Source organism: Schistocerca serialis, chromosome 6 (assembly GCF_023864345.2).
Source record: "Schistocerca serialis cubense isolate TAMUIC-IGC-003099 chromosome 6, iqSchSeri2.2, whole genome shotgun sequence".
In the NCBI taxonomy this organism is placed as follows: Eukaryota; Metazoa; Arthropoda; class Insecta; order Orthoptera; family Acrididae; genus Schistocerca; species Schistocerca serialis.
The window spans coordinates 723,135,874-723,151,827 of record NC_064643.1 but is presented as its reverse complement, the minus strand read 5'-3'; the positions used below and the strand labels follow the sequence as shown (position 1 = coordinate 723,151,827).

The following is a 15,954-nucleotide window of genomic DNA, read 5'->3' as shown; positions in this document are numbered from 1 at the left end:
TTTTTTATTTGACAGTGTGTTCGCAGGATTTGTTCTCTTCAGTAGCTGTGTTTTGAAATTCTCTTTCTAGGGCACAGCTTTTGCAGTTTTGTGCAGATAAAAGAAAATCTGTCTAAGACAAAAGCTGATCTGTGTAGCCACCAACTATTGCTACCAAAGGAAACACATTTCATTTCCTGGAATGGTTGACAAGGGCACACACCACAGTTACATTTGCAAAAGCTGTGAGAATAACCACAGATTGACGTGGTAGAGCAAGTCTCTGTAAGCTTTTCAAAAGAATAAAAAAAAGAAGCTCATCACTCACCTCTGTGCAGGATTTTGTACCGTTGTACCTGCCCACTAAATGTACAAAAAAAAATATGTCTTTAAAATGTCTTAAATGCGGAGATTTCTGCATCTCTCTTACATCTGTAATATGGTCCAAACATGATTTCTCATCTCAAAATTTTGTTTGCTTAGCAGTCATCAGTTGCTGAAATGTTCTCGATGAAAAAGCTTCTTGAGGAGCATTTACTAGAGGGTTCGGATAGAATGGAAATGGCATTATTTTTGAAAAATTATGAAGCAAGTTTCACAAAAAGCAGGTACTTCTGTTACTTTCTCAAGAAGCTCTGAGTGATCCTCGTATTATTAGTATTGTAAAGTTTTTTTCTCATGAAAAGTGAAACATGTGTTATAAACAAAATGGAGAAAATTACCGGTGGAGGAGTAATAGTGTGGAGACAGTATTGCAGAGAGAATCACTTTGGGAATATGTGTGAAGAAGTAGTAGTGGCTAGCAACATAGTCCTCATGCAGGGGAATGGAGAGTGAAAAATATTTAAATAATTTCTCTGTATCTCGACATGATTTTTTAGTTTCCTTCAGTGCCTTTCTATTTCTTCTGTTTTCTTTTCGTTTTTAACAACTAAATATTCACTTTTGAATATATTTGTGTACTTTCATGACAATGTCTTACTTTTTTGTAAATGTTAATTTTTATATTGCTTGTATTTGAATATTTAAATACTTCTATCAAAAATTATGCTGTCCTGATAACTGTGCATGACGTCACTGTAAGTTTGTATACTTTACAGGTCCTACATGGAGAGCAATATCTGGAGGTCCTAAAACCTATTTCTACTTCTGGAAATCTTAAATCAGTGGCATATGTTGCAGATGTCCTGGATAAAGGATCAGGAGCAGTTATTCTTGTAAACAGTAAGTACAAAAAAGAAAGTACTTGAAACTGAACTGTATTGATGTAACAGCAAGAGGCTGAACAAAATGCAACAACCTGAATCGATTCCAGTATGAAACTAAACTTCTGTATTTTTTGTAATACCTAAATTTTTGCACTCATATTTACCATGTTCACAGATAATGCCTCTAAATGAAGTGCATCTTATATTTCCTCAGTGATTAAAGCACTATATCTATACCATCTGGCGAGCAAGATGTATGAAACAGGCGAAATAGCCTCAGACTTCAAGAAGAATATAATAATTCCAATCCCAAAGAAAGCGGGTGTTGACAGATGTGAAAATTACCGAACTATCAGTTTAATAAGTCACAGCTGCAAAATACTAACACGAATTCTTTACAGACGAATGGAAAAACTAGTAGAAGCCAACCTCGGGGAAGATCAGTTTGGATTCCGTAGAAACACTGGAACACGTGAGGCAATACTGACACTACGACTTATCTTAGAAGAAAGATTAAGGAAAGGCAAACCTACGTTTCTAGCATTTGTAGACTTAGAGAAAGCTTTTGACAATGTTGACTGGAATACTCTCTTTCAAATTCTAAAGGTGGCAGGGGTAAAATACAGGGAGCGAAAGGCTATTTACAATTTGTACAGAAACCAGATGGCAGTTATAAGAGTCGAGGGACATGAAAGGGAAGCAGTGGTTGGGAAGGGAGTAAGACAGGGTTGTAGCCTCTCCCCGATGTTGTTCAATCTGTATACTGAGCAAGCAGTAAAGGAAACAAAAGAAAAATTCGGAGTAGGTATTAAAATTCATGGAGAAGAAATAAAAACTTTGAGGTTCGCCGGTGACATTGTAATTCTGTCAGAGACAGCAAAGGACTTGGAAGAGCAGTTGAATGACATGGACAGTGTCTTGGAAGGAGGATATAAGATGAACATCAACAAAAGCAAAACAAGGATAATGGAATGTAGTCTAATTAAGTCAGGTGATGCTGAGGGAATTAGATTAGGAAATGAGGCACTTAAAGTAGTAAAGGAGTTTTGCTATTTGGGGAGCAAAATAACTGATGATGGTCGAAGTAGAGAGGATGTAAAATGTAGGCTGGCAATGGCAAGGAAAGCGTTTCTGAAGAAGAGAAATTTGTTATCATTCAGTATTGATTTAAGTGTCAGGAAGTCATTTCTGAAAGTATTCGTATGGAGTGCAGCCATGTATGGAAGTGAAACATGGACGATAAATAGTTTGGACAAGAAGAGAATAGAAGCTTCCGAAATGTGGTGCTACAGAAGAATGCTGAAGATTAGATGGGTAGATCACATAACTAATGAGGAAGTATTGAATAGGATTGGGGAGAAGAGAAGTTTGTGGCACAACTTGACCAGAAGAAGGGATCGGTTGGTAGGACATGTTCTGAGGCATCAAGGGATCACCAATTTAGTATTGGAGGGCAGCGTGGAGGGTAAAAATCGTAGAGGGAGACCAAGAGATGAATACACAAAGCAGGTTCAGAAGGATGTAGGCTGGAGTAGGTATTGGGAGATGAAGAAGCTTGCACAGGATAGAGTAGCATGGAGAGCTGCATCAAACCAGTCTCAGGACTGAAGACCACAACAACAATCTATACCATACCTGAAGCTGAATGTACTCGCCCGAGCACAACGTGCTGTAGTCACCCCCTTCTTAGTAAGATATCCTTTGCCCTGCATCAATAAAGTTATGTTGTCTAAGTGATTCACTGGTAGCCACTGCTGCTTGTTAATGGACAACAAGAGTGGCATTGAGAGTATAATCAATGAGTAAATTCCTAGACCTCCAGAAAAAGGGAAATGGTGCACAAACATTCCTGTTCGACTTAAAACTACCTAGTACAGGCTGTTGCAGGAAGAATTAGGAAACAAGTACCAGGTCACAAATGTCTTAAAGTGAAGTATTTGTCTTAGCTGAGTGATAGAAGAACTTTGCAAAAAGAGGATCAAATTGTAATGGTGTGTGGACTGTCAAACAGTGTACCGACAGGGAACAGAGTTACAATGTTTCGAGTGGCCTGGTAAAGATAGTTTCTGCAAAGAACTTAACAAATGTTGATTCCATTCCTGATTTGAGGCATTGTGATAGGTCCCAGTTGAACAACTCTGTAAGTTGGGTTAGCATGGAGTTAGATCAATTGCTTCTGTCAGTTACAGGGCTGAACATCAGTTTAGTTTCTGTTGATACTATTGGTGGGAGGGTTACGAAACATGGCTTACATCTCATTAGGAAAGGGAAGGAGAAACTGGCTGGATTTGTAGCTGAGTCTGTAACAGTGAGCACTGCCCCTCATGGGAATATCTCTGTGATCACTGGTATGAGGGCAGTGCCTTTTTAGGATAAACTCAGATTTCAGGTTATCAGTGTTAAATAAATTATGATAACTGAAAATTTTGAGGCTGAAACGGTTGAAAAAAAAAGAGACTGAAATAAGATTATTGCATCAAAGAATTACATGACTAAAAATATAGTCAGTAAAGTTCTGGTTGTTCAGATGAGCTGCAGCCTAAATGGCATGTGGATATAATATGTATTCCTGAACAACATTGGACCATTGAAATAGGAGTACTGAATATGGGTGGATATAAGTTAGCATCCAGCTACTGCAGGAGGAAGTAGGACTTTCTACTTATATAAAAGAATGAATACAAACATAGGAGACGAGGTACTGGCAGAAGCAACGCTGTGAGGATGGGGCGTGAGTCGTGCTTGGGTAGCTCAGTTGGTAGAGCACTTGCCCGCGAAAGGCAAAGGTCCCGAGTACGAGTCTCAGTCCGGCACACAGTTTTAATCTGTCAGGAAGTTTCATATCAGCGCACACTCGGCTGTAGAGTGAAAATTTCATTCTAGGAACAACCCCCAGGCTGTGGCTAAGCCATGTCTCCGCGATATCCTTTCTTTCAGGAGTGATAGTTCTGCAAGGTTCGCAGAAGAGCTTCTGTTAAGTTTGGAAGGTAGGAGACTAGGTACTGGCAGAAGTAAGGCTGTGAGGACGGGACGTGAGTTGTGCTTGGGTAGCTTAGTTGGTAGAGCACTTGCCCACGTAAGGCAAAGTTCCTGAGTTTGAGTCTTGGTCCGGCACACAGTTTTAATCTGCCAGGAAGTTTCATATCAGCGCACACTCCGCTGTAGGATGAAAATTTCATTCTAGAAACAACCCCCAGGCTGTGACACACAGTTTTAATCTGCCAGGAAGTTTCATATCAGCGCACACTCCGCTGTTGAGTGAAAATTTCATTCTGAATACAAACATACAAACAGTGGTACCTTTAGATTTTGCAATCATTTGCAGCTTGAAGATTGTTCAAAAGAAGCAGAAATTCATTGAAACTGTAAATGACAATTTTGAGTTATTTATGAAACAAAATGATGCATCAATGACCTTAATTTTCAAACAGAATGTGGCAATACTAATCAGAGATGGTAAGTTAATTTTTCAAAGCATCCCTGTTCAAATATGGGCAGAAACAAAATAGGTTAATCCAAATTAAGCTTTGGACAGAGTGGTACGTACATGGTAGAGAAAACATCCAAATAATTGAAGTGCTGCATGAAGCTACTGAATCCATGCTGTTGTGCTGCAGGATAGACTCTGACACCTGTACACATTAATTAACTCATAATAGAAATGTGAGAGCAGTTGCCAGTTTATAAAAATATTGTGTTTGCATATAATTTGACATTTGAACTGTGTGTCTTCAGGGGCGGCTTTGAATTGGATGAAACAAGTCTTGCAAGTCACAGGTCCTGTGACAGTAGCGCATTCGTGAGACAAATTGTGTCACATGAGTAACAGTAAGAGTAATAATCATACCATGTGAAAAGAAGGAAAAGAGAACAAACAGAACACTGTGTGGAGACAATGCTGCTACATGTAATTCCTATTCATTTCTGACTATTGTGGCTTAATGGGGAAATGTGTCATTGGGTTATTGATCAGGGCACCACCTGGTGATGATGGAATATTCTAGTTTGTTTATGACTAACGGTTATTCATAAGTACAGCTGAGGTATAAGAGGATGGATGCGTGAAAACTACAAGACATGCAGAAAAATGATGTGTATTGGTGGATAGAACAACTGTCCAAGATTCAGTTAGTAATACACACTCTGGTGTAATTCCAGAATGCACTACAAGGGGGCAGGCATGTAAGAACATGTAGAAAATCATCCACGTGTATAGTGACAATGAATTTGTTCATACATGTTGACAGGCCAGCCAGTGAGCAGACCTGCAAATAGGCTGCTGCTGTTGCACCTTTCCAAGCTTTGGAGAGGTGATTTCAGTGAATTGCATACATGTATTGACATTTTTTGTGTCACAAAGGAGCCCATGTTGAGTATCTGTAATTTGAGCTACAAACTTGGAGAGCTGCTGTATCCATTGATGTGTGTCTGTTCTGTGTATGCCTTGTGGTTTTTGGACAGTCATCTTCTGAAACCCTGGAGGTATATATAAATATGTGGTATGGAAATTTCTGGCATCCTACAATAATTTAGGAGTAAAGGTTTTGAGGGTTTGTGTTGGGTCAAGCGGCTTAGGGGGCAGGGAGCATGAAGGAAGGATGGGAAAGAGTAACTGGCAGTTCAGAGGAAGTCACCAGGTGTGCAAGATACGAATGTGGAAGGGAGAGGCAGCAGTTGCCCAGGTCAAGAATGCAGCACACTTGCGCTGGAGTCTTTGGGTTTGTGCAGTGCACTGTGGTGGTGATGTGAGGGAATGGTTGGGAGTAGATGACAGAACAGAGGAAGAGGAGACTGTTGGGAAGAAGATGTGAGGGCAAGGTGTTAGCAAAGATTGAGACCAGTAGTATTATGGGAATAAAGGATGTGCTGCAAGGAGAACTCCCATCTGTGTAGTTCAGAGAAACAGGGGCTGGGGGAAGGATCCAGATGACACAGGTTGTGAGGCAGCCCTTGGCCACAGTTTGGCAGTGGCCATAGCCTGGAATAGGATGTCCTGGGTGAGTGAGTGAGACAAGTCTTGCACCTAGGCCTTCCACAGAGATATGACCCATGTGACGAGGGGTTGTGAATTTAGGTGGCATTGGGATAAATCAAGATATTGTGTCGGTTGGGTGGGCAGTGGAATAACAGTTTGGGAGAGGTAGGGAGGATTATGTGTAGGGGTCCCTCATTTCCGGGCAGGATGAGAGATAGACACAGCTCTTTCTAAGGACTTGGTTCAGTTGCTCTAGTCCATAATGATAGCAGGTGGTGCTCTTTTGAAGCTGGTTCTTGGGAGTAGTATGGCCATCCTGATTTAGGTTTTCTGTGAGTTTCCTAAATCGCTCCAGGCAAATGCCAGGATGGTTCCTTTGAAAGGGCACGGCCAACTTCCTTCCTCGTCTTTTGCTAATCCGATGAGACCGATGACCTCGCTGTCGGGTCTCCTCCCCCAAACAAACGAACCCAATCTTGGGAGTAGTAGGAGGATTAGCGGTATTTGAGGGTAGGGCATGGGAAATGGTTTGTGGACTGTGAAACCCTTTGTGATACCTTCAGCATATTGACCAAAGGAGTTCTCATCACAGCAGATATGCTGTCCATGAGTCACCAGCCTGTACAGGAGTGATTTTTTGGTGTGGAACGGATGACGGCTGTCAAAATGTTTGTACTGTTCATGGTTAGTGGGCTTGATGTGGGCAGAGGTATGGATGGAACCATCAGAATGGTGGAAATCAATATCCAAGTAGGTGGCATATTGGTGTGACAAAGACCAGGTGAAATGAATGGTAAAGGTCATGAGGCTGCGAAAGAATGAGGATAGGGTGTTTTGATCCTGGCTACAGATCATGAAGATATCATCAGTGAACCTGAAATAGACAACAGGTTTGGGACACTAAAAAATTTTTCATCAGCTGACGCATAAACAGACTGGTATAGGAAGTTGCCATCTATGAGCTCATGGCCATGCTGCGGATTTGTTTGTATATTTTCCTCTCAAAGGAGAAGTAGTTATGTGTGAGGATATAATTGGTTACTTACATAAGAAATGAGCTACTGGGTTCGGAATAAGAATAATGTTGGGAGAGGTAGTTTTTAATAGCAGTAAGGCAATGGATGTGGGGGATGTTAGTGTATGGGGAAGTGGCATCAACCGAGATGAGTATGGCTCTAGATGGTTATGGGGTAGGAATGGTAACGAGTTGGTGAAGGAAGTTCTTATTTTTAATATGATATGCTAGGCTGTAAGCAGTTGGTTAGCGGTATTAGTCAACAAGAGCTGAGGTTCTTTCAGTTGGAATACAATAACCAGGTACAGTGTGGGGTACAGGATTGTTGGGTTTATGAGTTTTGGGAAATATGTAGAAAGTGTGTGTGTGTGTGTGCGTGTGCGCGTGTGTGTGTTTGGGGAGGGGGGGGGGGGGGGGGGTGCGAAGGTAGATGATTCTGTGATGGTTCTAATGATTTGAATATGGATTGAATATTATACTGAACTTCTGGGATGGGATCACTGTGGCAGAGCTTGTAGGTGGAGTAGTCAGACAGTTGTCAGCTAACTTCTGTCAGGTAGTCACTGCAATTTGTGGCGACAGTGATGGAGCTTTCGTCTTCAGTTAGGATGATTAAATCAGGATGTATCTTGAGATTACCGATTGCTGTTCTTTCTTCAGTTCAGAGGTTTTATGTTCTTGGGAAGGAATTTGGGGAAGGATGGTGAGGTCTAGTTGGAGGTAAGGAGTTGGTGGAAGATAACCTAGTGGTGATTAGGCGGGAGGCCATGGTTGGATGGCAGTACAAACTGAGAAATGCAAGGTTAAATATTGGGATTAGGTTGGCTTGGTTGGAGGGATTGTTACTGTGTCAGTGTGTAAACGAGAGTCCTATTTACATTTAAGATGTTACAACAGGGTGAGCCACTGTACAAGACATCAGACTGTGTTTAGCTAGCTTCCTTTTGTGGTATTATTCCAGTAGACCTGCTGTCCAGCACATCAGAAATATTTACAGTGAACATAATAGAAGATTTTGCAAATTTTTAGTCTTGACTTTTCACATTAGATTCTAGTCAGTCTAGTCTCACATTTGCTATGTGCTGTTTGTTTGATGATTCCTCTTTACTGGGTTTTGCTTTAAACAACAGTCAATGCCTCAATCAACTCAAATGCTTGTGGACAAAGTGAGTATTAACAAGCCAAGCAAATCTGGTTGTAATCTGCTGGTGCCTATACATATAACAATATGCACGCAAGTCAATACCTCGCTTAAGGCACCGCAAAACCATCCAATTCTCCACAAAATAAGAGCAACAACCCAATTACCTCTGGGAGTGCTTTCCAACAACTAGCAGGATGGCATGGACGAAATTCATATAATTTTCAATATAATCAATTACACCAATGACTACCACCAAAACAAAGACGTGGCTCTACAGTTCCTTTCATGTTGTACATAAACGATTACCCTTCCATATGACACATAAGTGATTAATCATTACTTCCTCCCACAAAATATTACTATCCAATAAAGATTTCCCTTGCCAGTACTAAACAATTCATAGGAGTGAATGCTACTTGAACAAAGTCAGTCATAAATCAGTCTTAGGAGAAAAAACTCTTACAACCACAACAGTTAACAGTAGTTTCTATAAGTGTGCTTATCAGAATGTCTGGCCTCACCATATGAGAAATCAGACTTCAACCAAGATGGAATATGACCTGTCATCTTCTGATGAACTGATTCCTGCAAAGCTCATACATGGACTGCCTTTCTTCTCAAGTAAAAGTAATTTGGAACCATCATTGTTAACAAACATGTTATGCCACCTTGAGTTTTGACAATGATTTCATTGTTATTATTGGGCTTCAGCAAGCTCAAGCGGCTGCCAGCTACTCTGCAGTGTCATTACATCTCTGGTTTTTGCAGTGACCAGTGGCTGCCTCAATGCTTCATGCACTAGTCTCCTTTTGGCCTCCAGTGAAATGTGTATCTAGAATGTTGTTACAGCAAACATACACAATATTTAATACACATATTTTTACATACAAAAACCTTGTTTCCTGACCCATATGCATACGGATGCCTGACAAGACTAAAGACATACGTTTCTGAATTGGTGCAGATAGATATGCAGGAATTCACTGGGGATAAGTTGTTGTTGGGTGGGAGGGGAGAGGCAAAACAAAAAATAAAAGTGCAAACTAAAAGAGATGTGGGTAATGGCCAAATGAAAGCAATAGATGATTGTAAATGGACCTGTGGGTAGCAAGGTGTGGGTCTGGGAAATGAAAATGCAGGAAGAAATTGTGTTGTGGTCTTGAAAGTAGTCACCCGTTCCTCCCAACACAACCGCTTGAACTTCAACATGGTGTCAGTATATGGTTCCCAGTGGAATCCAACTCAAGAAGAATGAATAAGTTAATAAGTTAGTACTGTATTATTATCCCACAGGAGCACTGAGATTTGTTACAAACGGAAAGAACCATCAAAATGTAAATACTGAAGTTGCTTAATTGACAGAAGCTGCACTTGTAAAAGGTTGTACATGCACACACTCCTTGTATGTGGTGTGTACTCACTACCTATGATTCAGTGGCAGCTGAATGGGTTGTGTGTCCTCACTTTATGTTTATTGTTCCCGTCTAGGAGTTTCCATTATCATAATGGCAGTTTGGCAGTTGATTTAATGCAAACTGTAGTAGTTCCTGTTCAGTCTTTGATCTGTAGCTTCTTCTTTTACAAAAGTTTTTTTTTTTTTTTTTTTTTTTTTTTTTTTTTTTTTTTTTTTTTTTTTTTTTGCTCATTATTGGTCTTAATTATGAGGGCTGGAACTTCGATAGTGGCAACTATTTATTCACAACTGATACAAAAGAGTTAAATGTTTGCACCTGTTACTGTCCTTCAAAGTAGTCACCAACCTTGTGTAGAACCCATTGCCAGTGATGTGGAAGGCGTAGTATACCGTTAGCAGAGCCTGTTCTGTTGATGGTGCGAATGGAGTGGTCTACTACCTGTCTAATCTCTGGAACAGTTCTGAAGTGAATGCCAGGAAGTTGTTCCTTCATCTTTGGAATCAAATCAAAGTCACAAGGACTTAAGTCTGGGGAGTATGGTGGATGGTACAGTACTTCAGAGTCCCATCGACCGAACAGAGCAGCCACAGCTTGCGCTGTATGCGCCTGCGCATTGTCATGCAAAATGATGGATGGGTTGCACAGAAAGTGTTGCCACTTTTTTCGCAAAGCTGGTCACAGGTGATGCTCCAAGAATGAACAGTAATACTGTGCATTGACGGTCTGCCATGGAGGAACGTAATGCGTTAAGAAACACCATCACAGTCGTACACAAGAATCAACATAACTTAAGACCGCTACATTCGCGCCATCAACAGAACAGGCTCTAGTAACGGTATACTATGCCTTCCACATCACTGGCAACTAGTTCTACACAATGCTGGTGACTACTTTGAAGGACAGTAACAGGTGCAAACATGTAACTCTTTTGTATCGGTTGTGAATAAATAGTTGCCACTATTTAAGTTCCAACCCTCATAGAATGATTAAATTAATTTTGCTCTGTTTTATCATTCCAGTTGAGAGTTTTGATGAAAGTGGTGAGAAGGTGGCACAAGGGCAGATGGTTGTCTTTGCTGTTGGATGTGGTGGTTTTGGAGGCAAGAGATCGTCAGATAAGCAGATACCAGCACTGTCACACCCTAATCGGTCACCAGATGCATCATTGAGCCAGAAAACTATTGAAGATCAAGTAAGAACTGTTTGTTTTTAATGTAATTTTTTGTGTCAATGCACCTTTTCTTTATCGTTGGGTATCTGTTTCTACAAGGAGTGATATCACAAGATTTTGACACTTGTTTATGGTAACTGATCCCTGGTTAATGTAATGCAATTGAGGTACATGATTTTTGTGTATAACGGCATTTTGAATTGCATGCCAATGAACTGCTTGTAAATAATTCAACCCATTCCATACCAAGAAGTCTTTTCTATACAGCTGACCACCTGTGGATGTTGCCCTGTAAAGATGAGCAGTCCATCTCAAAATATACCATAAGTCTCACTGAGACCTTTACAGAATAAAATGACCCTACTAAACCTGTACAAAAACACCTCTCCCATACTGTATCTCTCCAGTCTTCCACCACCTACCAAAGCCCTACCATCTGACCACAAAGGAGCATTCCAGGACTGCAGCAACCAAATCAAATTCTCCACCAGAGTTTTGACTACCTCTCATCATGCCCTGAAATGAAGAACGTCCTACCCACTACCTTTCCCACCCCTCCCACAGAGGTATTCCGCTGCCCACTGAACCTACACAGTATCATCACCCATCCCTACTCTGCTCCTGCTTCCCACCCCTTGCTTCAAGGTTCATATCTCTGTAATAGACATAGGTACAGGACCTGAAAGGGACATGAAAGGGAAGCAGTGGTTGGGAAGAGAGTGAGACAGGGTTGTAGCCTCCCCGATGCTATTCAATCTGTACACATTGAGCAAGCAGAAAAAGGAAACAAAAGAAAAATTCGGAGTAGGTATTAAAATCCATGGAGAAGAAATAAAAACTTTGAGGTTCGCCGATGACATTGTAATTCTGTCAGACAGCAAAGGACTTGGAAGAGCAGTTGACCGGAATGGACAGTGTCGTGAAAGGAGGATATAAGGTGAACATCAACAAAAGTAAAACAAGGATAATGGAATGTAGTTGAATTAAGTTGGGTGATGCTGAGGGAATTAGATTAGGAAACGAGACACGTAAAGTAGTAAAGGAGTTTTGCTATTGGGGTGGGTGGGTGGGGGGGGGGGGGGGCAAAATAACTGATGATAGTCGAAGTAGAGAGGATATAAAATGTAGACTAGCAGTGGCAAGGAAAGTGTTCCTGGAGAAGAGAAATTTGTTAACATTGAGTATAGATTTAAGTGTCAGGAAGTCATTTCTGAAAGTATTTGTATGGAGTGTAGCCATGTATGGAAGTGAAACAAGCAGAAGACGAAAGGATGTGGGTTTTAAGGGAGAGGGTAAGGAGTCATTCCAATCCCGGGAGCAGAAAGACTTACCTTAGGGGGAAAAAAGGGGTGGTATAAACTCGCATACACACACATATCCATCTGCACATACACAGACAGGTCTAGTGACCTGCCAGCACTTTCGTTTGGTAAGTCACATCATCTTTGTTTTTAGATATATTAAAGCACTGGCAGGTCGATAGACACACAAACATACACACAACACATGTTTGTGTTTGTTTGTGTGTCTATCGACCTGCCAGCGCTTTCGTTTGGTAAGTCACATCATCTTTGTTTTTAGATATATTTTTCCCACATGGAATGTTTCCCTCTAGCTTTCGCAACCAACGGCTGCTTCATCAGGAAAGAGGGAAGGAGAGGGAAAGACGAAAGGATGTGAGTTTTAAGGAAGAGGGTAAGGAGTCATTCCAATCCCGGGAGCGGAAAGACTTACCTAAGGGGGAAAAAAGGGGTGGTATATACTCGCATACACACACATATCCATCTGCACATACACAGACACAAGCAGACATTTGTAAAGGTAAAGAGTTTGGGCAGAGATGTCAGTCGAGGCGGAAGTACATAGGCAAAGATGTTGTTGAATGACAGCTGAGATATGAGCAGCGGCAACTTGAAATTAGCGGAGGTTGAGGCCTGGCGGGTATCGAGAAGAGAGGATATACTGAAGGGCAAGTTCCCATCTCCGGAGTTCTGACAGGTTGGTGTTAGTGGGAAGTATCCAGATAACCCGAACGGTGTAACACTGTGCCAAGATGTGCTGGCCGTGCACCAAGGCATGTTTAGCCACAGGGTGATCCTCATTACCAACAAACACTGTCTGCCTGTGTCCATTCATGCGAATGGACAGTTTGTTGCTGGTCATTCCCACATAGAAAGCTTCACAGTGTAGGCAGGTCAGTTGGTAAATCAGGTGGGTGCTTTCACAGGTGGCTCTGCCTTTGATTGTGTACACATTCCGGGTTACAGGACTGGAGTAGGTGGTGGTGGGAGGGTGCATGGGACAGGTTTTACACCGGGGGCGGTTACAAAGGTAGGAGCCAGAGGGTAGGGAAGGTGGTTTGGGGATTTCATAGGGATGAACTATCAGGTTACGAAGGTTAGGTGGACGGCGGAAAGACACTCATGGTGGAGTGGGGAGGATTTCATGAAGGATGGATCTCATTTCAGGGCAGGATTTGAGGAAGTCGTATCCCTGCTGGAGAGCCACATTCAGAGTCTGATCCAGTCCTGGAAAGTATCCTGTCACAAGTGGGGCACTTTTGGGGTTCTTCTGTGGGAGGTTCTGGGTTTGAGGGGATGAGGAAGTGGATCTGGTTATTTGCTTCTGTACCAGGTCGGGAGGGTAGTTGCGGGATGCGAAAGCTGTTTTCAGGTTGTTGGTGTAATGGTTCAGGGATTCCGGACTGGAGCAGATTCATTTGCCACGAAGACCTAGGCTGTAGGGAAGGGACTGTTTGATGTGGAATGGGTGGCAGCTGTCATAGTGGAGGTATTGTTGCTTGTTGGCGGGTTTGATGTGGACGGACGTGTGAAGCTGGCCATTCAACAGGTGGAGGTCAACGTCAAGGAAAGTGGCATGGGATTTGGAGTAGGACCAGGTGAATCTGATGGAACCAAAGGAGTTGAGGTTGGAGAGGAAATTCTGGAGTTGTTCTTCACTGTGAGTCCAGATCATGAAGATGTCATCAATAAATCTGTACCAAACTTGGAGTTGGCAGGCCTGGGTAACCAAGAAGGCTTCCTCTAAGCGACCCATAAATAGGTTGGCGTATGAGGGGGCCATCCTGGTACCCATGGCTGTTCCCTTTAATTGTTGGTATGTCTGGCCTTCAAAAGTGAAGAAGTTGTGGGTCAGGATGAAGCTGGCTAAGGTAATGAGGAAAGAGGTTTTAGGTAGGGTGGCAGGTGATCGGCATGAAAGGAAGTGCTCCATCGCAGCGAGGCCCTGGACGTGCGGAATATTTGTGTATAAGGAAGTGGCATCAATGGTTACAAGGATGGTTTCTGGGGGTAACAGACTGGGTAAGGATTCCAGGCGTTCGAGAAAGTGGTTGGGGTCTTTGATGAAGGATGGGAGACTGCATGTAATGGGTTGAAGGTGTTGATCTACGTAGGCAGAGATACGTTCTGTGGGGGCTTGGTAACCAGCTACAATGGGACAGCTGGGATGATTGGGTTTGTGAATTTTAGGAAGAAGGTAGGGGTGCGGGGTGTTGGTGGGGTCAGGAGGTTGATGGAGTCAGGTGAAAGGTTTTGTAGGGGGCCTAAGGTTCTGAGGATTCCTTGAAGCTCCGCCTGGGCATCAGGAATGGGGTTACCTTGGCAAACTTTGTATGTAGTGTTGTCTGAAAGCTGACGCGGTCCCTCAGCCACATACTCCCGACGATCAAGTACCACGGTCGTGGAACCCTTGTCCGCTGGAAGAATGACGATGGATCAGTCAGCCTTCAGATCACGGATAGCCTGGGCTTCAGCAGTGGTGATGTTGGGAGTAGGATTAAGATTTTTTATGAAGGATTGAGAGGCAAGGCTGGAAGTCAGAAATTCCTGGAAGGTTTGGAGGGGGTGATTTGAGGAAGAGGAGGTGGGTCCCGCTGTGACGGAGGACGGAACTATTCCAGGCAGGGTTCAATTTGGATAGTGTCTTGGGGAGTTGGATCATTAGGAGTAGGATTAAGGTCATTTTTCTTCATGGCAAAGTCATATTTGCAGCAGAGAGTACGAGTGTAGGACAGTAAATCTTTGACGAGGGCTGTTTGGTTGAATCTGGGAGTGGGGCTGAAGGTGAGGCCTTTGGATAGGACAGAGGTTTCGGATTGAGAGAGAGGTTTGGAGGAAAGGTTAACTACTGAATTAGGGTGTTGTGGTTCCAGATTGTGTTGATTGGAATTTTGAGGGTTTGGAGGGAGTGGAGTTGGTAGTGGGAGATTGAGTAGATGGGAGAGACTGGGTTTGTGTGCAATGAGAGGAGGTTGAGATTTGCTGGAAAGGTTGTGAAGGGTGGGTGAGTTGCCTTTCCGGAGGTGGGAAAGCAGGAGATTGGATAGTTTTTTAAGGTGGAGGGTGGCATGCTGTTCTAATTTGCGGTTGGCCTGTAGGAAGATGCTCTGAACAGCCGGTGTGGATGTGGGAGAGGAAAGATTGAGGACTTTTATTAAGGATAGGAGTTGACGGGTGTGTTCATTGGCTGAGTTGATGTGTAGGTGAAGGATTAGGTGGGTGAGGGCAATGGATTGTTCAGTTTGGAACTGGTATAGGGACTGATGGAAAGAAGGGTTGGAGCCAGAGATGGGAACTTTAAGTGTGATGCCTTTGGGGGTAATGCCAAATGTCACACAAGCCTGAGAAAATAAAATATGGGAGTGTAATCTGGTTAGGGCGAAGGCATGTTTGCAGAGGGAATGTAAATAAAACTTAATGGGGTCGTTGTGGGGGTGTTGTGAGGGTGACATGGTATTAGAAGGTGGAAAGTATAACATGAGGCTGAAATGAAGATGAAAATAAAAATATATGGGGAGAGATAAAGGTGAACTAGAAAGCAACTGTAGATCTGGTGTGAAAAAAGGCGAAAAAAGTGTTGGTTAGAGCTGGGCTATGTTGATCCTGTGGTGAACTTGTGTAGGTAGACAACGATGTGCATAAAGGTTAGGTGGTTGTGTTGCCGCCAAAACACGTTAAAGGGTGGAGAAATTCGGGAAAATTTCGAAAAAACTATGTGTAAATGTATTAAAAGGAGTGGTTTTGTG

At 42.5% G+C, this 15,954-nt stretch overlaps 1 protein-coding gene across 2 annotated transcripts in view; it reads left to right on the top strand.

Moving 5' to 3' along the window:
- The window catches only part of LOC126484045 (peroxisomal multifunctional enzyme type 2), a 145,193-nt gene that overhangs the window by 84,977 nt on the left and 44,262 nt on the right, over nt 1-15,954 (top strand). For both annotated transcript variants that reach the window (XM_050107386.1, XM_050107385.1), the window contains exons 12-13: nt 1,080-1,203; nt 10,756-10,928. In XM_050107386.1, the coding sequence (XP_049963343.1) occupies nt 1,080-1,203; nt 10,756-10,928 (297 nt within the window). The remainder of the gene's footprint in view (nt 1-1,079; nt 1,204-10,755; nt 10,929-15,954) is intronic.